The sequence below is a fragment of the Ursus maritimus genome, unplaced genomic scaffold, assembly GCF_017311325.1.
Source record: "Ursus maritimus isolate PB19 unplaced genomic scaffold, ASM1731132v1 scaffold_19, whole genome shotgun sequence".
Lineage (NCBI taxonomy): Eukaryota > Metazoa > Chordata > Mammalia > Carnivora > Ursidae > Ursus > Ursus maritimus.
This window is the reverse complement of record NW_024424341.1, coordinates 6,290,667-6,314,249: the sequence shown is the minus strand read 5'-3', so window position 1 is coordinate 6,314,249 and position 23,583 is coordinate 6,290,667. Positions and strand designations below refer to the sequence as shown.

The window sequence follows — 23,583 nt, the reverse complement described above, 5'->3', positions numbered from 1 at the left end:
ACAAGTGCAGGTGCATTCAATTCTAAAGAACTTTCATCCAGGGATTTCAGAAAACAAAATTTTTGTCATCCTAATAAAAATTCTACTGAAGAAAAACCACATAACCTTTGTCAGATTCAGGATACTGCAACTAAATAATATACCATTAAATACCAAATAGTATAACTTGACCTAAAATAACCATAAAAAGTCTTTACAACTTTTTAAGTGAGCCAAGTGGAATTTTGAAATAGTAAAAAGAAAAATACTAAGGTCTTGAGACTCACCGGTAAGGCATCATGGGATATTAAATAACAATAAAGGAATTTCAGAACTGGAAAACAATATTTTCAAAGCATATTATTCACAGATCAAATATTTAAATCCTAACTTTAGCACCTCATCTTATCATCAGTGAATTCATTACCATGGCAGTTGAGAAACCGCAACTAATAGTAACAAAATCAAAATGCACTAATGTTGCAAAGAAAGGGCTAAGAAACAATTAAAAATACGTAAGTCACTAAAAAGGTTTTTCTGTCACATTATGGGATATTAATGACTTTAAATTCTTGACAAAAAATATAGGAAGATTATGAATCTTAAACGCTACTTAATTACATAGAAAGAGAATTGTTCAAAACTTCAGTAACTTGCAGAAGTTCTTGCATTCCTCTTACAGTAATCTGGACTATTTCTGAAAGTTCAATTTTATGCTGTAATTCAAGAATGATTATTCAAAATTTGCTTTGTAGCTAAACATGATATATTTTAGTCTGACCAATACAAATGTATTCTACTTCACAAGAAGTCCAAGTAGAAATATTTGTCACAAATGATATTTTCCCAGGAAACAAGAAATTCCGACGTACCACATAACTGATTAAAAATTTTTAGACACGTAATTCAGCCATTCACTAAACTATTAACATTTCCTGAAGAAATAGAAAAAAAGACCCTGACAATATGTATATTTAACTTGTATATAACACTAAAGTTTATAACTGTTTATTAAACATTAACTATTTGAAAAATAAATGCATTATTATGAACAATTACTAATATTATTTTCCTATAACAGGTAATATAGAAAAGTGAATCCATATTAAACAATGACCATTTCGGATAGTTTAGATAATTTGTATATATGTCCGCAATAAGAGAAGTGGCTGTTCCAGCTTACTATGGCTCATGAAATTATTGGTATTTTTTAATCTATCAAGTTTTATTTCAGTAATAACTAACATTTGGAAATACATCTTTTGGTCACACTACTCTTTAATTAATTAGAGCATGGGATGGGAGGGTACGGGGACACGGAATGGTAGCAGTGGTTAGACAATCTATTTGATGATTGGACTGGTGTTCTAAAGAACAATCTTTTCACAAAAAGTTAACATTTTCTCTATTAAAAAAACAGATTAACACTGTGCCCATATATAGTGCCCTGTACATGGTTCGCTTATGAGACACTAAATCTCTTATGAGACACTACCAGCAAAATTTAAAAATGAGGTAAAATAAGCTTTCTTTCATCAGGAAAAGCTGGGCTTTGGAGTGGAGGAAAGGAGATGGGAGAATATCTAAGGGAAAATAATTTCCTGATTCTTGTACAAAATCATTTTATTACATAATGAAACTTCAACATACTGTAAATGACAGGCAAAGATAGGAAACAACCATGTACAGTAACTAAGGTAGCCATTAGCCACATGTGTCTATGAGTACTTGCCATGTACCTAGTCCAAATTAAAATGGACTTTCAGTGTAACATAAATACCATTTTTGAAGACTTATAAAAACTAATTTCATCTGTTTTTAATGCAGCTACTGTAAATTTTAAACTAATGAGTGGCTCACATTATTTTCTATTGAACAAAACAACTGTAGAGGCTGGGAAAAAAATACATACTTTCCCAGCCTGCCTCCTTAGCTGTAAGCTCCTTGTATAAGGCATAAGTAGGAGTTTGCTGAGGATTTTTGGGAAAGCTTTTGAGGTTTCTGATGGAAAAAAAAAGCCACTTCTGATGAAAAGTAGCTATCACACCACTTTTATCAACCTTCCGCCTTCTTTTCTGCCATGATGTCAGCAGAAACTGATAGACCAAGGAGCCAACTACCTCCAGGCATAATATTATATGAGAAAAATTAAACAACTTTTCATTTAAGCCACAGTAATAACTCCCAAAAGATACAGATGAATTAGTCTACCATTTCATAATGAAGTATAATTTTAGAAAGGCGAGGATGAAAGATAAATTTCAATTATTCATAAGACAAGCTTTATTAAATGGAACATGAAATTCATCCAATAACAGCCATATATCCAACAAAAAGTACAAAAGCATTTCTTTTCTCTTTTATGTTCAATTAGTCAACATATAGTATATCATTAGTTTTTGATGTAGTGTTCAACGATTCATTAGTTGCGTATAACACTCAGTGCTCATCACAACACGTGCCCTCCCTAATCCCCATCACCTGGTTACCCCATCCCTCCACCACCCTCCCTTCTGTAACCCTCAGTTTGTTTCCAAGAGCCCAGAGACAATAATGGTATGTCTCCCTCTCTGATTTCTTCCCATTCAGTTTTCCCTCCCTTCCCCTATGGTCCTCCACACTATTCCTTTGTTCCACATATGAGTGAAACCATATGATAATTGTCTTTCTCTGACTGACTTATTTCACTTAGCATTAACACCCTCCAGTTCCATCCATGTCCAGGCAAATGATAGGTATTCATCCTTTCTGATGGCTGAGTGATATTCCACTGAATATATGAACTACATCTTCTTTATTCCTTCATCTGTTGAAGGCATCTCAGCTCCTTCCAACATTTGGCTTTGTGGACATTGCAGCTATGAACAATGAGGTGCATGTGGCCCTTTTTTTCACTAAACCTGTATCTCTGGGGTAAATACCCAGTAGTGTAATTGTTGGGTTATATGGTAGCTCTATTTTTAATGTCTTGAGGAACCTCCATACTGTTTTCTGGAGTGGCTATACCAGCTTACATTCCCACCAACAGTTTAAGAGGGTTTCCCTTTCTCCACATCCTCGCCAACATTTGTTGTTTTCCTACCTTGTTAATTTTTGACATTCTAACTGGTGTAAAGTGGTATCTCATTGTGGTTTTGATTTGTATTTCCCTGATGGCAAGTGATGTGGAGCATTTTTTCATTTGACTGTTAGCCATCTGTAGGTCTTCTTTGGAGAAGTACCTGTTCATGTCTTCAGCCCATTTCTTGACTAGATTATTTGTTTTTGGGTGTTGAGTTTGAGAAGTTCTCTATAGATCTTGGATACCACTCCTTTATCTGTAATGTCATTTGCAAATATCTTCTCCCCTTCTGTGGGTTGCCTCTTAGTTTTGTTGACTGTTTCCTTTACTGTGAAGAAGCTTTCTATCTTGATGAAGTAAAAAAGTTCATTTTTGCTTTGGTTTCTCTTGCCTTTAGAGACGTGTCTTGGAAGAAGCTCCATGTCCAAGGTCATACAGGTTATTGCCTAAGTTCTCCTCTAGGATATTGATGGATTCCTGTGTCACATTTAAGTCTTTCTTGAATTTTGAGTTTATCTGTAAGGTGTGAGAGAATGGTCCAGTTTCATTCTTCTGCATCTGGTTGTCCCAGCACCATTTATTGAAGAGACAGTCTTTTTTCCATTGGATATTCTTTCCTGTGTTGCTGAAGATGAGCTGACCATAGACTTGAGGGTCCATTTCTTGTCTCTCTACTCTGTTCCATTGATCTATGTATCTGTTTTTGTGCCAATACCATGCTGGCTTGATGATCACAGCTTTGTAATATAGTTTAAACTCAGGCACCGTGATGGCCCCAGCTTTGGCTTTCTTTTTCAACATCCCCCTGGCAATTCAGGGTCTTTTCTGGTGCCATACAAATTTTAGGATTGTTTGTTCTACCTCTGTGAAAAATGTCAATGGTATTTTGATAGGGATTCCACTGAATGTGTAGATTGCTCTGGGCAGCATAGACATTTTCACAATGTTTATTCTTCCAATCCATGAGCATGGAATGTCTTTCCATCTCTCTGTGTCTTCCTCAATTTCTTTCATAAACGTTCTGTAGTGTCTAGTGTACAGATCTTTTACCTCTTCGGTTAGGTTTATTCCTAGGTATCTTATGGTTTTGGTGCAATTGTAAATGGGATTTATTCCTTAATTTCTCTTTCTTCAGTCACATTGTTAGTGTATAGAAATGTAACTGATTTCTGTGCATCGATTTTGTATCTGCCACATTGCTGAATTGCTGTTTGAGTTCTAGTAATTTCCAGGTGAAGTCTTTTGGATTTTCCGCAGAGTCTCATGTCATTGTGAAGAGCGAGAGTTTGACATCTTCTTTGTCAATTTGAATGCCTTTTGTTTCTTTTTTTGTCTGATTGCTGAGGCTAGGACTTCTAGTACTATGTTGAACAACAGTGGTGAGAGTGGGCATCCCTGTCGTGTTCCTGAACTTAAGGGGAAAGCTCTCAGTCTCTCTCCATGGAGAATGATATTCACTGTGGGCTTTTCATAGATGGCCTTTATGATATTGAGGTATGTTCCCTCTAACCCTCCACTGTGAAGAGTGTTAATCATGAAAGGATGCTGTATTTTGTCAAATGCTTTTTCTCCATCAATTTGGAGGATCATATGGTTCTTGTCTCTTCTTTTGTTAATGTGATCTATCACATAGATTGATTTGTGAATGTTGAACCACCCTTGCATCCCAGGAACAAATCCCACCTGGTCCTAGTGAATAATCCTTTTAATGTATTGTTGGATCCTATTGGCCGGGATCTTGGTGAGTATTTTGGCATCCATGCTCATCAGGCATATTGGTCTGTAATTCTCGTTTTTGATGGGATCTTTGTCTGGTTTGGGGATCAGGGTAATGTTGGCCACACAGAAAGAGTTTGGAAGTTTTCCTTCCATTTCTATTTCTTGAAACAGCTTCAGTAGAATAGGCATTATTTCTTCTTTAAATGTATGGTAGAATTCCCCTGGGAAACCATCTGGCCCTGGATTCTTGTTTTTTGGGAGGTTTTTGATTACTGCTTCAATTTCCTTGCTGGTTATTGGTCTGTTCAGATTGTCTATTTCTTCCTGTTTCAGTCTTGGTAGTTTATAAGTTTCCAGGAAGGCATCCATTTCTTCCAGATTACCTAGTTTATTGGCATACAGCTGCTGGTAATAAGTTCTAATAACTGTCTCTATTTCCTTGGTATTAGTCGTGATCTCTCCCTTTTCATTCATGATTTTATTAATCTGGGTCCTTTCTCTTTTCTTTTGGATAAGTCTGGCGAGAGGTTCATCGATCTTATTAATTCTTTCATAGAATCAGCTTCTAGTTTCGTTGATCTGTTCTACTGTTCTTCTAGTTTCTATTTCATTGATTTCTGCTCTAATCTTTATTATTTCTCTTCTCCTGCTTGGTTTAGGCTTTATTTGCTGTTTTTTCTCCAAGTCCTTTACATGTAAGGTTAGCTTGTGCATTTGGGATTTTTCTACTTTTTTGAGAGAGTCTTGGATGACTTTTGCAGTATCCCATAGCTTTTGAACCAAAGTCCAGATACATCTTCTTACATCTCAGGTTGAATTTGTGTGTGTTCAGAATGGTTTGATAGATATCCAGCTAAATTTGAGGGACCAGTTGAAACGAGGTCCACTACTCTGCCACCATCTTGCCCTTACAAAAGCATTTCTGTATAATTATTTGAGTTCCATTTTAGTTTTCTAAAATTCAAAGATACTAGTTTGGACATAAGTAAAAATTCACTGCCTAATTGTGAAATCAGTGAAGTGACTAAAAAATCTCAAGGTAATAGCTAAATTCTAACAACTCCTCAAAAAGGTACAGTTATTCAGCAAATAGGTACATTCATTCCTCAAAAAAAATCACTTATAACAGTATTACTGTTATAAAAGAAACATAATTTCCAAACAAACAGCAGGTGCCACAACAGTTGTCAAAAAACACAATAGGTGTTTGCTATACAGTTGAGAATGAGTGGACAGTAGGCACTTTGTTGCATACTTCTGACAGAGGGTACAGAATCTCAGACAGCCACTAAATACGTCACTATACACGTGTTTCAATGGAACAAAATAGTTGCAAAATATTGAAGGGTTTTTTAAAAATATGGTTAAAAAATACATTAAGACTCCTGGGTTAACTGATCTTATAGAATGATTAAACTGCAGGATAAAAGGCTGTTGGGGGAAAAAAGGTATAAATAGAAAGTTACATTAAAAATAATTACAGTGGGAATTCAACTCACAGAATGGCAGAGTAAAGAACTCAGAATATCTAGTCATCCATAAAAGCAGTAAGAATACTGACAAAAATCATCAAAATCAACTTTTTCAGGACTCTAGATATTAAACAAGAGCTTGCAACAATGCAAAGAACGTTTAATCAAGAAGAAAAGGACTGAAATCTCAGTTGAGTGAGCTTTGGAATGCATTAAATTGTCCTATTCCTACTGTGTCTCCCCAGTTCTGTTGTAGCCTAGGCCACACAATCACAGTAGTCATGAAAACCATCAGATCAACAGCCACCAGAAGGACTGAACGAGTTTAGAACTCCTCCAAATCACTATCTCAGTGAACTGTCACTATTTGAATTGTCTGGCAGCTTCTTAAAGACTGGAACTCACAGAGCCTATGTTTAAATGACCCGACTCAGAGTTGCACATATGCACAGCAATTTCCCTAGGCATATAACAAAAACAATCAGTGGCAAATATTGAGCACTGGGACTACTTGAAATGATTTTTTTTTTAATATGGAAAAATGAGATAGACATAGGAGGTTTTGAAAATGTCCAAAATGTCCAAAATGGAAAGACAGGAGACAATGCCCATTTGTAGTTCAATGCCTATAACCAAAAAATACCTGAGACATAAGGTTACAATTAATATCACATAAGGTAACAATTAATATCACACCTCTGGCTGAAATTGAGGCTCTGCAAAAGGAGAAAATGAAGGCTGAAAGAGATATACTGCCTGTGAAAGTTCTCATGCTTCCACCTAAAACACACACAGAGGACCTTGGGAAAGGCTTAGAGACTTATTGGTTCAAAGTCTTTATATATATTCTAATCATTAACTGAACCCTTAACTAACCGAGCAAAAACATCAATGGCCACATATGACAAAGAATACAAAGTTCACAGAAATGTTTTGGGAAAGACAATAAACAATTTAATAACACAAGCATAACATCAACAATACCACACCTTAGAGAAGGGGGACTGGATTGACAGAGTTGATATATTATATTATTTAAAATGTCCAGTTTAACAACAACAACAAATACATGAACCATACAAAGAAACAAAAAATTATGGTCCTTATAACTGATTAAAAGAAACTGATAAAAAGTGTCCCTGATAAAACCCAGACATTGAGTTTACTAGACAGACTTTCTTCATTTTTTTAAATTTACTTTTGTATTTTTAAATTTTTTTAATTTAAATTCAATTAATTAACATATAATGTATTATTGGTTTCAGAGGTAGAGTTCAGTGATTCATCAGTCTTATATAATACTCAATGCTGTGCTCGCTTCGGCAGCACATATAATAATACTCAGTGCTCATTACATCACCCGGTTACCCCATCTCCCCACCCCCTCCCCTCCAGAAACCCTCAGTTTGTTTCCTATGCTGAAGAGTCTCTTATGGTTTGTTTCTCTTTTGATTTCAACTTGTTTTATTTTTTCCTCTCTTCCCCTATGATCCTCTGTTTTGTTTCTTAAATTCCACATATGATTGAGATCATATGATGACTGTCTTTCTCTGATTGACTTATTTTACTTAGCATGATACCCTCTAGTTCCATCCACGTTGTTGAAAATGGCAAGATTCCATTTTTTTCTTTATCAATTCATCATTTATAGCAGCAATGTCCAGAAGAGCCAAACTATGGAAAGAGCCTAGATGTCCATTGACAGATGAATGGATATATAGGCAAAGACTTTAAGTCAACTATTTTAAGTATGCTCAAAGGACTGAAGGAAAGCATGTACAAAAACTAAAGATGATTTGGTAAGAATAGTATCTCACAAATAGAGCCAATAAAGAGACAGAAATTATTAACAGGAACCAGAATTAAAATTTGAGTTGAAAAGGACAAAATGGAACAAAAAGGACAAAAATGAGAATAATGGTATTCAATAATTTTACTACAATCACTCCACGTTGCTCTGCAATCATGGAATGAAATTATAAATCAATAACAGAAGGAAAATTGATATATTCACAAATATGTGAAAATGAAAAAATACACTGCTAAATAACCAATGAACCAAAGAAGAAATCACAAGGGAAGTTAGAAAATACACCAAGATGAAAGGATACAGAACAGTAACATATCAAAAATAAAGAGATGCAGCAAAAATGCCTGTATTTAAAAAGCAGAACAATCTCAAATCAATAATCTAACCTTATAGAAGAATAAGAGCAAGTAAGCCCATACAAAACAAACAGAAGTAAATACTTAAAACTAGAGAAGAAATAAATAGAAAAACAGTAGAGAAAATCAATGAAACTAAAAGATGGTTCTTTGAAAATATCAATAAAACTGATAAACTTTAAGCTACGCTGACAAAGAAAAAGAACAGATATGATTCAAAATACCAAAATAAAGAATGAAAGAGGGAATATACCAAAACCAACTCAAGAAAAAAATAGAAAATCTGAATAGACATATAAGAGAGATTGAAATCATAATAATAATAAAAAAAATCTTCCCAAAAAGAAAAGCCCAGATCCATTTAGCTTCACTGGTGAATTCTACCAAACGTTTAAAGAAGAATTAATACGATCCTTTCATAAAATCTTCTAGAAAACAAAAAAAGAAACACTTCCTAACCCATTCTATGAGGCCATTATTTTACTGATACCAGAACCAGGCCGAGATGTCACAAGAAAAAAGCAAATACAAAACTAACAACAACAACAAAGGACACACCAATATTCACTAAGAGCATGAATGTAAAAAATACTCAATAAAAAGACTAGAAAATGGAATACAACAACAGATAGAAAGGATTATACAACATGACCAAGTAGTTTTTATCCCAATTTCAGGTTGGTTTGAAATGAAAGAATCAATCACTACAATATACCACATCAAGAGAATAAAACACGAATGGCACATGATTATCTCCACAGATGCACAAACAGCATCTGAAAAAATCCAACACATTTTCCTGAAGCACCCAAGATACTAGGAAGAGAAAAAAACTTCCTCAACTTGATAAAGGGTAGCTACAAAAAAATCCACAGATAACATCATATGCAATGTTGAGCAATTGAAAGGTTTCCCCCTAAAGTCAGAAATAAAACAAGGATGTACGCTCTTGTCACTTATATTCAACATTGTATCTGAAGGTCTAGCCAGAGAAATTAGGTAAGTTAAGGACTGAAGGGACATTTGTATTGGAAATTAAGAAGTAAACACTATTTGCAAATGACATGGTATTCTATATAGAAAATGCTCAGGGATTCAACACACATTCTTTTCAAGCACACACGAAACATTCTCCAGACTACATCACATATTAAGTGACAAAACAGACCTGAACAAATAGAAAAAGACTGAAATCATAGCATCCACCTTTTCTGATCACAATGCTACTAGAAATCAACCACAAGAAAAAAAATCTGGAAAGACCACAAATACATGGAAGTTAAACCACATGCCACTAAACCATGAATGGGTCAACCAGGAAATCAAAGAAGTGGAAAAAAAATACATGGAAAAAAACAAAAATGAAAACATAACAGTCCAAAGTCTTTGGGATACAGCAAAAGCAGTTCTAAGCGGGAAGTATATAACACAGGCCTACCTCAAGGAGCAAGAAAAATCTCAAGTAAACAATCTAACCTTACACCTAAAGGAGACAGAAAAAGAACAACAAATGAAGCCTAAAGCCAGCAGGAGGAAAGAAACAATAAAAATTAGAGCAGAAATAAATGATACAGAAACCAAAAGAACAGATCAATGAAACAAGGAGCTGGTTCTTTGAAAAAAATTAACATTGATAAGCCTCTTAGCCGGACTTATCATAAAAACTATTAAAACAAACACAAGCTCAGCAAGGTTGCAGGATAAAAGATTAACATACAAAAATCAACTGTATTTCTAAATACTTGGAATGAACAGTCTGAAAATGAAATTAAGAAATTCCATTTGTAACAGCATACAAAATAAAACATTCAGGAATAAATTTTAAAAAGAATGAAAACCATATACTGAAAACTACAAAACCTCATTGGGAAAAATTAAGGAAGGCTTAGGAAACCTAAAGCACAAATGACAAGAGGAAAACTAGATAAACTGGACTTCATCAAAATTTTTAAAAACTTTATGCCTCAAAGGACACTTTCTTAAATTACACATATGAGTGAAACCATATGATAACTGTCTTTCTCTGACTGACTTACGTGTAGTTAACTGGCATCACTACAATTTGGTTAACAATACCTGTAAGATCATAAGACGCCAAGACACCTCAGAAAAAGAGTACCTAAGAAATAAAAGCACCCTGGAAAACTATGCTGCATCACAGCAAACAGGACATAGTTATATTTTCTCATTTGGTGTTCACAATTAAAGAATACTGGAGCGCTCACAGATCTCTAACATTTCTCATACATGAGGGGCTATCAGGCTCAATTTTCACATATAATTTCCCCATTTGGTTTGGAATAAACAAAAAATAATATATACTCTGACTTGTTAGGAACTATTATGCTTGCACATTTGTCTAATACAAAGAGCTCTAAATATTCTAACATCTAAAATAGTTTTTATCATTTATATATAAACTATAAATTCCTATAATTAAGATGAATAATACGTGATGAAATACTCTTTTGTAGATAGGCACGACGAAGGAATAATTTATTAAGCCGCAGTTGTGGTTTACTGTGCCTAAACTGTTAATGCAAACAATATTTTTTGTCTAAACAGATGTTGTGCTGAACACCTGCTTTCCTGAGAGTTAGAAATTTGGTACCTGCGAGGAAGAGGGTGTTTACATGAACAGACCCCAATAAACACCTTGGGCAATAACTCCCTAATGAGCTTGCATGTTAGAGACAACGTTTCACACATGTTGTCACGATTGAATGCTGGAGGGATTAAGCATGTTCTGTACGACTATATCAGGAACGGACTATTGGCAGCTTGCGCCTGGTTTTTTCTAGGCTTTGCTTCATGTGCTTTCCTTCGGCTGAGGCTGAGTTTGCTTTCTATTCTTTTGCTGTAATAAATCTTATCCACAACATGCCAGGTCCTCTGAGTTCTCTCAGAGAATCATCAAACCTAGGGGTGGCCTTCGGGACCCCTGACACAGTACTACTTTCTTTTTAAGTCACATTGAAGTAAAATTTCAAAAGAGGGCTAAGAATCTACAATCCAATACAACTGACTTGGTCCAAAGAAGCCATGCATTGACTCTTTCTAAGCAACATTTCAGATTATTATAATCCTTCTAGACATAAAAGCATTCCCAAATCCTTAAAATTGTAGTTTTTGTTAAATGGCTTTTGCCATAAATTTTAAGAGTTAGAAACACAAGGCCAACCTTCAATCATGTAAAGTCATATGATGGAAATTAGAATGGCTCTTGGAATTTTTTCTCATTGAAAGTTATAAGCCCATGTGTCTATCTCACCCCTTCTTCCTTTTGAACCCTTAATCTCCTTGGCCCCTTTTCATATTCAGCTGACATTCCTGCTTTCCATTTCATCATGATAATAGCAGCAATCAAAAGAGAACTTCCACATCTACCAAACTTTATATTTACCACCATTCCAAGTATTATCCCCAATTAATGCTTATTTTCACTTAAATTTTAAGATTGTAAGAAGAGTATCTGATGTTAGTTTTTTCTAAAATGATAGGACACTATGACTTGTGACCTATCATCAAATAACACCAAAATTAATCATGTGACAGCATGACACTAGAGAAGGGACATTAGAAACCATACAGGTAGTTTCTCCACCTCCATGTATAAAGTCATACAATTAATAGATTTTAATACCTTAATTAAAAATAAAAGCAAATCCAAAATGTAGAAAGAGAAGACAAAATTTCAATCTTACATGTCTTCACTTTCAAAGTACTCTTTAAAACTTATAGTTGTGGTCACCAAAGTCTAAAAAATCCCTTATTAAAGAATTATGTCTTTTCAGATGACTATATATATATATAATACCTATAAACTTTTATTAAAATTTGTAACTTTAACATACATTATGGGTTTCTTTCCAGATAAAGAAGAGAAAGCAAGTAAGAGTGCAAGGGAAGAACTATAGAAGTATGCCTCTTTCACAGTTTCCATTTTAATAAAAATCCAATATTGCAAATGTGCACAGCAATACTTCTATAGACACCAGTTGAGACTGGGTAGCCACAAAACATGACACATGTGTGGGCAATGAAAGACATTAGAAAATGAGCATCCAATACTGTTCCTGCCTTTAGGAAATATGTTCCCCAGCAAGGCTCATGAGCGCTAACACTGGCACTCAATATTTTGACAGTACCTTAGGAGGGGTACCCTTAAGACAATGGCCTTCTCCCGAAGGAAAAACAATGTGTGTACAAAATTTATAAAAACAAGAGAATCAGTAAAGATATGATGATAAGCTGTAAATTAAGGAAAATGATTTATTAAAAAATAAACCAAAGTGCTGACAATATAATATGTATATTACGTAAGTGTGTTGTGTGTGTGAGCTCTGTATCCTTCAATCCTAAAAAGATTAGTATTTGGGCAAATAAAAAATTTGACAGTGAAGAGAGAAAGAAATGAGTGGTATTCCCACTTCTTTCCCAGGTCCTTGGGTTGCCCTGAGATGTGAAGTGGTTGGGAATAAAGAAAAGAGACAGGACTGTGAACTTGCCATTCAGGGTATAATGTACAATTAAAAAACGAAATGGTCCCAAGTCATACCACCTTTCAAAGGATTCATTCCCCTGAACACCTAGATAAAAGGAATTTCATTCCCTGAAAGATTCTATGCAGGCCCAAATACTGCTTCTCCATATAATTCCTGACACAGTATACAAAAAAAATCAAAGAAAGAGATGGTGAGCCCCAATAACACATTTTATTATTCTAGAATTTTAAGTGTACATGTTAAAGGCCTATTGAAATTACCACATAAAAATTTTATACCTACCAAATAAAAACGGTAAGGGTAAGAAAAAAACATCAACAAGAAAAAAAAAAAAAAAAAAACCAGAAAATAAAGCTTAAAAAGAAGATACCAAACTTGCTTAAATATATTCAAATCATACAAAAAAAGAATAGAAAGGTTAAAGCAGTATCACATTTTTGAGAACTGTCAGTTGACATCTGAAGATTTAAAATGAACTATGGTATGTGGTGCCTGGGTGGCTCAGTTGGTCTGCCTTTGGCTAGGGTCATGATCCCAAGCTCCTTGCTCAGCGGGGAGTCTGCCTCTCCCTCCCCCTCTGCCTCTCTCTGCAGCTTGTACTCTCTCTCTCAAATAAATAAATAAAAATCTTTAAAAAATAAAAAAATAAAAAATAAATAAAATGAACTATGGTAGATACTGAGAAAGCAAAAAACAAAATGTTAAAAATTAAAAATGAAAATAAAATACCAAACAAAACAATGCTACTGCTAACCAAGGCAATTTCACCACTGCCATCAGTAACATTAATGGGAAGTCACTTGCAACTGTCAATGTTAGCTGTTGCTTAATATAATGGTTATCATACTATGTTGTGCTGGATACTTCTCCCAGTGCTTTGGAGTTTCTAAGAGGAGCTAAATTGGTCTGAAATAGGAGTCTTCCACACCTTCCCAGATCATTGAATACCACTATTTCACATATTATAAAAACAGAACTATTTGGATGAAATAAAAACATGTAATTCTTTGATGAATCAAACAAAAGAAACCATACGTATTATTAATTTCTTCTTTACTGGTTATCTGCACATCTAAATAGACTTTACATGGGCGCCTGGGTGGCTCAGTGAGTTAAGAGCCTGCCTTCAGCTCAAGGTATGATTCCAAGGTCCTGGGATTAAGCTTTCAGGGAGCTTAGCAGGGAGTCTGCTTCCCCCTCTCCCTCTGCCCCTCCCTCTGCTGGTGCTCTCTCTCTCTCTCAAATAAATAAATAAAATCTTAAAAATAAATAAACAAATAGACTTTACTTACTATTAAAAAAGCACAACTGAAAGGATGTAAAAGACTACAAACTATTAAAGGACAGGACTACATATACCAGTATCACAGTACCCTCACTGCAGTCCAATGATGATCTGGGTGTTAATTACATGATACATTTGTTCTCCCTGCATGGATCACAGGAGAGAAATAATAACAAGCATATACAGCATACCTACTCTTTGATGGAGTCTCATTGTATGTGCCATTTCAATAAGAATAACTTTTTGCTCTCACTATGGCATATTTGGAAATGTATCAGCATATGTCTGTGTGTGTCTGTTCAAGCATTAGCGCCTATGAAAGGAATGCTTCTCATCTTTGGGATATAAATTCTTTTCAAATTTCCTAATAAGAACATTGTATTTATGTTTTAAAAACATTAAGAACCTCACTGAGGTCCCATAATAAAAATAATATGATAAAAGTATCTTTTTACTTTTAAAAGGATGGGTTACAAAAAGCAACGATATGCAAAAAAGACATCATAACACTAAGAAAATCTGCAAATGCTATTTTATTTTCATTGTTACTAAAATTTTCTGAAAGTTACAAGTTTTTATTTCATTCAGATCACCTGAAGCAGAGCTTTCATAGGTGTAAAGTTTTATAATCGGTCATATATTTCATTCATTTTTAAAGTGTTTTGCACTTTAATATAAAGTGCATTTTGCACTTTAATATAAAGATTCTTGATCCAACATCCAAAATCCAGTATCTGATTATATGAATAAGCCATTTTCATAAAACTAAAGCTAAGTTTTAAAAAGTAAAAGAAAAAATATTCTCAGAGATGAAATTTAGTACTAGAAAATTTGGGCAATTCATACCTCGTCAGTGTTATAGATAATCTGGAGTCCTGAAGAAATCATTTCCACAAGGTAAAGGAGATAGAGTGACACTGTATTTATCTGAAAACAAACAACATTAAAAGTTTAAAGGAAATAACAAAAAGACTATGTTATGAAATTATATGTAAGAGCTAAAATTACCAGTCATTTGCTCGAATAGTGGCAAATAAAAACTACTGCCTTTCCTATTGTGAAATAAAGGAGCTGAGTATTTAGCTCATCATAAAATCCCAGCTTTGATTATAAAACTCTAAAATCCTCAAATTTACTGTGGTGGTTAATACCTGATTAGGGAAATGGCTGCAAAGAGAACTGTTAGCAACTGTTTCTATAACATTTGTTTTCTAAGATTATTTTCAAAGTCTGGGTCTAAAGTACTCTACTTTGAAGTAGTTTTGCCCCACAGGCAGCTAAGTAATGTCACTTCATCTCAAATGTATGTAAATGAAAAAGTTATTTGGCAAGTAAGACATTAGGACTTTGCCAGTGCACCATAAACAACAGGGAGTGCATCTTGAAAACAGTATTATTCTCAGAGAATGCAGAATTTATGTAAGCAACTGCAGGGACATATTTTAATCAATGGTATAGCATATAAAATATATTTATGAGCAAGTGAGTTTTATAAGCAAATGAGTCATTTTCTTCTTTTAGTTTGTCTATTAAAGATAGACATTATATGATATAAACAAAAAAAATGAAGACAATAATGTCCACTTCAACAAAAAAGACTCTCACAGAAGCCTGAATGGGATGTATAAATTGTGTCAACTAAATAAGTAGTAAAAGATAAATACTACAACATATACAAACCTTGAATATGCTAAATGAAAAAAGCCAGTCACAAAAGACCATATATTATATGATTTCATGTATATGAAATTTACAGAATAGGAATATTCATAATGATAGGAAGTAGACTGGTGATCGCCTAGGGCAGGGGGCTTTCGAGGAGATGGGGAGTGACTGCTAATGAGCACAGATTTCTTTATGGAGTAATGAAAATGTTCTGAAATTAACTGTGATAGTGGTTGCACAACTCTGACTATAATAAAAACCACTGAATTGTACACTTTAAATAGGTGAATTGTATGTTTTGTGAATTATATCTCAATCAGGCTGTTATATAATAAATAAATACACAGGTAGCAGTAAAAATATTTTCGTTTAGCTAGGAAATGGTAATTTAAGTTAAAATCAACTAGAAAGCACAATGTAATTTTGTCCCGGTGTGATTCTAATCCAGAAGATTATTACCCACTAATAGCCTTGGTGGCTCGTGTCTTCCCTGACTTTCTTCCAATCCTTACTGAGTAACTGAGAGAAAGTGGGGGCAGAAAATTATTTGTGTCCGAGAGGCCTTGGACAAAGTGGCCCTGTGCTACCAAGTGTGCTGGGTATTTGGCCTAATCATCTTTGCCTTAGACACCTTTGCTATAAACACTTAACCACAAACATTTTTCAGTGTGTACATTTTCTCCACATCACCAGTTGGTCATAAGGCAATTTTGCCATAAAACATAAAAAAAATAACTGGTTGACAGTTTGATTTGACAGTTTGGTTTCATTTTTCCATTGATGTGAAACTCCCACTTTTATATTATATAAATCTTATATTTTTATAAGTATCTTTTTGTAATTCATACTTTCTATATTATATTAAAAATCTTAGCCCTCATAATGGTCTCTACAATGATGCAGACATTTGAACCTACATTGCCTACAGAACTATGAAGTGTCTATGAACAGACATGTGACAATATGCCAAGAACAAACAAACAACAGTGTAGATGACATTCACAATGCAATGCAAAGTTCAGTTACAAATATGCATCCTAGTATTTGGAAAGTGATACCCCTCTTAATGAAGGAAGAAATTTTAGTGAAAAAAGAAAAAGTGTAATGCCAAATGAGGACACAAATCAACAAGTAAAGAAGAAAAATGTATTACTCTGAACCAAAGACCTTGAAAACAAATGCTTAGGTAAAATCCAAAAAATAAAATCAGTTATTTGCACAATATTGCCATGAATTTACACACATTTTAAATATATTTAGTGTTCTGTATTTCATAATAAAGTCTTCTTAATTTTGTCGTTCATTTTTCATGTTATATTATGTCCTTTTTAATGTCCTTTTATTTTTTTGTGATTTTATCTTTCAAAGTAAAATTGCCTTACAGCCAATTAGTTATGCGGTGAAAATACATGCAGCGAAAATTCTTGCAGCAAAGATGCGTACTGCAAAACTACCTAACACCGCCACCATGGCCTGGCAATGCTGGCGGGTCTCTCAGGAAGCAGAGCTGTCTAGGATGCCTCCTGACTTTTCAGCAAAGTCCAGGGGGCGTCTGAGTGTTGTCAAGGTCCAAGTGAGCCAGACCCAAAGATACAAGATTCTGGTATTGGGTTTTTTAGACTGACATAAACTTTTGAGTGACCCTTCTCAGAACATGGTAGAGAAGAGCTTCAAACCACTGCCAGGCTCACCCAAATATTTTCTTACAGCACTGACACTGGCCTGTCAGAAATGACATCAAAGAAATGTCACTGCAATGAACAGCTATTTACAGCTACACCTCCAAGAGCCCTCTGTTCTGACTTGCAGGATGCTTCTGTGAAAAAGTATCATTAAGTGGCAAATTGTACAGAAACAGCCAAGTAACAGGTCGACCAGCATTTATTTAAAACCTACTGGGAGGCAGGCACTAAGCTTAAATTCTGGGATACAAAATAAATGAGCCATTTTCTTCTGAAAACCCTATTTCAGACAGTAAATATATTTGTCAAAGCAAAAGGTACATAAAACCTAATTATATCATAATTATAAGAGGAGGTTAAGTAACCACATATTCATATAATACTAATTCTCCAAGGAACTGGTTACAAATAAGTGTAAGAGCTTCTTCTGCATAGAAATGGGGACACTGTACTTTCTATGACTGGAGGAGTCATACTAAAGTAAGACATTTCAGATCTTTAGACAGAGTGGGACTATAAAAAGGACATACTCTTATTTTAGTAAAGAATATATGAATAATAAGTATTCTGTCCTAAAGACAGCAGAGCCAAATGATGAGCAGGAAGAAAACTCATTAAATAGCATATATAATATTTGTATCCTAAAAACAAGGCAACAGGATGGCCAGCTAAAAGCAATACACAGATGTAAGAGAAAAGTGAAAACAAAACATAAAACCCTACAGTGCATTCTTGGCCTAGGTACAAAATTTAATAGAATATATGAGACAAAATTTATAGACTCCAGAAATGCCTGCTGGAATCACATTTTAATGGTATGCTTATCGCTTTGTTGAAGGTGGATACATCAAACTGAACTGTCATGTAACAAAAATTTCTGATTTGCTGCTATATCACTGCCAACTGTCTTTTCTTCCGTAGTCCCTAAATGTTGACATTCTTCTAAATTCGAATAAGCACAATCTTCTTTGAGGTAGGAATACTAGTAGAAACTATCCCGTTGCTCTTTTCTGCTTACAGACCAAGACCTCAGTGTGAGCTGATGCTCAGTGTCCATAACAAGCTCGGCCCTGGCATCTACCATTTCCCTTCCTCATTGTAGGGTTGGTTTCCTACTTCTGTTTCGAACAATTCATGAAATCTACTTTACAAAACCTGGAAGTAGCCTCAAATCTTCTATGATGTAGAGTCTGCACAGAGAAGAAGAAAACTTAGAGACTTCTCCTTTTACCTGAAGATGACCATATTCCTCAGAGGAGAGGACCTCATCTCCTGTGTGCACATTGAAAACAGAGTGAAGACAGGTTGCTGGGCGTGGGTCCTGCTTAAACTGCTGGACCTGGAATCAAACACAAAATTCAAATAGTACTACTAACGCACATTATCATCAAACTTTAGAGATTTTAAATTATTTTTCATGAGACCTTTTAATGAGGAAAGCCATAGCCTAAAGGCAGAGTACAGAGCAAAGCAGATATATTACTTTTTCTAAAGAAACAGAACTCCAACAAAACTGACATAACTACTAACTTAATAGTTAACATGATTGTTGAATATTTATTTGATGTTTCAGTAGCAAATCAAGTGTAATAGGGAGCTTGTGAATATGGTAGCAACAGCTTTTGCAATTATTTTATATTCATTTTATTTTAGGGTCAAATAATAGTTTACTCTGTGGGACAGGATTGCAGGGATTACATCCCACTGTACTGTCATTTGGAAATGCTTCCATGACACTCAATGAAAAAGTGATTCGGACCTCATTCTAACTCAGTAAGTGTTCGAAACTTCAAATGCTATTTCTTTCTCTGAAGATCACAAATTGTAACCTACGTTCCTATCAACGGGTATTCATTTCCTTTGCCACATATACTATCCTTACTAAGGCACTGATTCCAAGAGAACAGAGGACAAACTTCTACTTATTAACTGCATATAAAGTTTAACCATTTTAGAACACTGAGTAAATACTAAGTGATCTAACAAACTCCAAGGACCGAAAAAAGAAATCCATCTCCTTTCTTAGGGCCTGTTAATTCAATTCAGTGAATAGTTACTGATACCAATCGTGTGTCAAGCACTGTGCTAGCCCCTGGAAGTATGAGATGAATAAAAACAGAGAATGAATAGCATAACACATAGCTATATGTAAATGGAATAATTTTTTCTTTCTTTGAAAATATATGTGATGATAATATCTGCAACCTTACGTACGACCTTGCACTGTTTCACTTGGCTAATGAAGTACATAGAACCATATTCTTTACTTCACCTTCAAATTTCTTCTCATCCTTAAAATTCTATCTCCAAAAAACATCTTCTTTTATAAAGTCCCTTCTGAACTGTTCCTTAAATTCCTTCTTCTGGACTCCATATCAGGGTGCTTATCCTTCAATAACTTCTCTTTTCTTTTTATTAGTTGTCTGTGTCTCTCACTATCTTATAAGCCTCCAGAAGTTACACTATCCAACATGGTAGCCACTAACTACACAACCAACTAAACTACGATTAAACAAAGTTTAGAAATTCAGTCCCTCAGTCACACTGACTATGTATCAAATACTCAGTAGCCATATGTGACTGGTAGCTGCTGCATTGTTCAACACATTAATACAGAACATGTCTATCATCACAGAAAGTTCACTGGACAGTGCTGTGCTACAGGGCTAATACACCTTTGCACCGCCCCCCTACCCCCAAGTGTCCTGCCAATACCCCACAAACAAATACACAGCCCTTCCTGTCAATCAAGTCAACAGAATGAGAGCTAGGCCCTACCAGTAGATAATCAGGAATGAGAGGGTAAGGATGAAGGTGGGGATATATATCTTCCATGTATACAGTGACCAAGCCATTGAGTATTATCAGAGAAGGTGAGAAGGCTATTCCTTCTCAGTATCTAAAACTGCAGTCACAGTCTTAAGACTACACAAATAGAAATCAATGTGGTCACTCCTTTCCCACTATTATCTCAAGGTGTTGAACATTAGTCTGGGCACTTAGATAAAAATATGGTTAAGTTAAAATACATTCTGCCTATCTGATAAAGATCCAAAAGGACAAGGTTTTATCAGTTTAGTAAAGTTATTGCTACAGTTGACAACGCAGTGTTTGTCATTTGTCTTCAAGACACACAAGTACCCAGCGTGAGAATTTATATTCAATCACTGTGCCAGGGGAAAAGCAACTATTAAATGATTAAAGATACTCAAATGGGAAATTATGTAACCATGCTTTGAATCTTACAGCTGTTAAAAGACAAATAATTTCAAATTTCGGAAAAAAAATAAGACCCAACTATAGAAGCTTTGAAAATTAATGGGGCATATTGTATGTGAATTATAGACAACTATGCTTGAAATCAGTCAAAAATAAGGGGACATTAATCAGTATTTTATATGTCTGACATCTGGCAAGTAAAAATAAAGAATGATTAAAGCAAAATTTTCTAGACCAAAAAAAATCTAGAATAATGTTTTCTCTGCTTGTATTTTATTTAGATTTTTCCTGGAAACTTATATCATTGTGAATAAACAGCTAATCACTTAGGAAAAGGTGAGCATTTTGTAATCCATTCTTAATTTATAAAACAACATAGCATTTAGGTAAAAAAAAAAATCCCATAAAGAAATGCTGGAAGAATAAATTTTATAAAATTTTAATGATTTTTCATGAACTAGAAACTATTCGGTAACATTTTAGACAAATTTTTTATGTAGATAGCTAGGGACAGCAACATTCATAGCCCATTTTAAAGGAAATCTGTGCCTTCTAAAATACTAAATGCAAATTGAATTTATTTTGAAAAATTCTGAATGCTTCTCCTTAGGGAATATTAGAAAATAGAGTAAATGAAAGAACGGGTATATGAACATTTGGAGATTAAAAAAATACCTAATGTGAATAAGTAGACATTAAAACAAATGGCAAGACGATAACAGAAATCAGATTGCTCTACACTCTGCAAATCAAGGACAACTCTGTTCACTCAAATGCGTAATGAATTAAAATATCTCTTTTAGATAGTACTTTTAGAACATGTATCAAGAAGCATGTCATGATTTTACTTCAGAAGACAAAGAAGATGAACCTTAGGGTCAAACAGCAAATGATAACTACAAATATGCTTCATTTTAGTTTTAAGAAAAAGGCAAAAGATATATATCTCACATTTTAAAATACGGTAACATTCCCTACTACTGCATAATCATGACGGAAATTGTGAACATCAACGAGGTAAAGGTTTGGTAGGAGGCAATGAGCTGTCTGTGTGTGATTAAATCTAATCTCAGAGTCACTCCCTCACAGTCATATGTGAATTATGATAATATTCTCCATTCCTACTCTAAAAAGTTATGGGGATCAAGAAAGATTATAGGGTCACCTGGGTGCCTCAGTCGGTTAAGTGTCCGACTCTTGATTTCAGGTCAGTTCATCATCTCAGGGTTGTGAGATCAAGCCCTGTGTCAGTCTCTGAGCTAGGCAGCCTGCTTAAGATTCTCTCTCCCTCCCCCTCCTGCACCACCTCCCCACTCACACACAGTGCATACCCTCTCTCTTAAAAAAAAAAAAAAAAAAAAAAAAAAAAAAAAGATTACAACAATAAAAACTGCTTTAAAATCTGTAAAACCTATATTTTGTGGTATGCATAAATACCTAATCCTAATGTGCTCCATACCTTCTTACAACTCACACTTACTCTTTTTTTTTTAAAGATTTTGTTCATTTGTCAGAGAGAGAGAGAGAACACAAGCAGAAGGAGCATCAGAGGCAGAGGGAGAAGGAGGCTTCCCACTGAGCAGGGAGCCTGATGCAGGGCTCTATCCCAGGACTCTTGGATCATGACCTGAGCTGAAGGCAGATGCTTAACGGAGTGTGCCACACAGATACCCCATACTTACTTTAATTGTCTAGCATCATAACTAAGTAAAGGAAAGAAATGCTAATCCTTTATAATTAAAAAAATTCAAGACATCTTAAGTCCCATTCAAGCTGTATTCAAAAGAAAAGGTAATTGTGAAGATTGGTCAGAGAAAGACAAATACCATATGATCTTACTCATATGTGGAATTGAAGAAAAAAAAAAAAACCAGATGAGCATTTGGAAAGGGGAAAAAGAAAAAAGAGAGGGAAACATACCATAAGTGACTCTTCATGACAAAGAACAAACTGAGGATTGATGGAGGGAGGTGGTGGGGGATGGGCTAGATGGGTGATGGGTATTAAAGAGGGCAAGTGTAGTGATGAGCACTGGGTGTTGTATGTAAGTGATGAATCACTGAATTCTATTCCAGAAACCAATACCGCATTATATGTTAACTAACAAAATTTAAATTAAAAAAAAATGTGAAGACTGGTTAGTAAGGTTGAATGGTATTTAGAAAGGGATATTAACAATTGGTTAAATAAGCCACAAGGAACTTTTTGTATCATTTCCTTCCTTTTGATAAACAATAGTAATTTAAATCTGTCAGCTTGTTTAGTAAACATGAAATTCAAGGCTCTCACAATGCTTCCTTAAGAGAAAAGTTAATTCAGAGAAGTTAGGCGCTCATGAAATAATAAATGTGAAATAAACAGTAAACTTCTCACAGTAAACAACTCAGGAAAAAAAAAAAAAACCTTTAATCACATTACTTCAAAATATATGACATACTAGTTTAATTCAAGTGTACCAATATGACATTTCAACAAATGAAAACCCTTTATAATAATGATTTGCAGTCAAATCTCAGCAGATGACTATAGGTTTGTTACGTATCTTTATTAACAGCTGGTGAACAAATCTACCTTTTCTACCAGGTAACATTTTCTAGTTGCCACATTCTGAGGGCAAAATGTAATTTTATTTATTTATTTATTTTTTAGTTTTGACTTCAGATACAGATCTTAAGAAGAAAATGTGCAATCACAAAAACTTAATGTAATAATCACAAGATAAAAACATACAAAATATTAAGTGATCAAAACTGCCTGTGTAATTACTAATGTGCATCTTTGCTCATGAATCATCAAACCTGGGGGTGGTCTTGGGGACCTATGACACACT

The 23,583-nt window shown here is 34.5% G+C and overlaps 1 protein-coding gene across 2 annotated transcripts in view; it reads right to left on the bottom strand.

Moving 5' to 3' along the window:
• Positions 1-23,583, bottom strand: part of PHKB (phosphorylase kinase regulatory subunit beta) — a 212,907-nt gene that overhangs the window by 139,646 nt on the left and 49,678 nt on the right. For both annotated transcript variants that reach the window (XM_008702663.2, XM_008702662.2), the window contains 2 exons: positions 18,766-18,873; positions 15,034-15,114 (listed from right to left, as the gene is read on the bottom strand). In XM_008702663.2, coding sequence (XP_008700885.1) covers positions 15,034-15,114; positions 18,766-18,873 — 189 coding nt within the window. The remainder of the gene's footprint in view (positions 1-15,033; positions 15,115-18,765; positions 18,874-23,583) is intronic.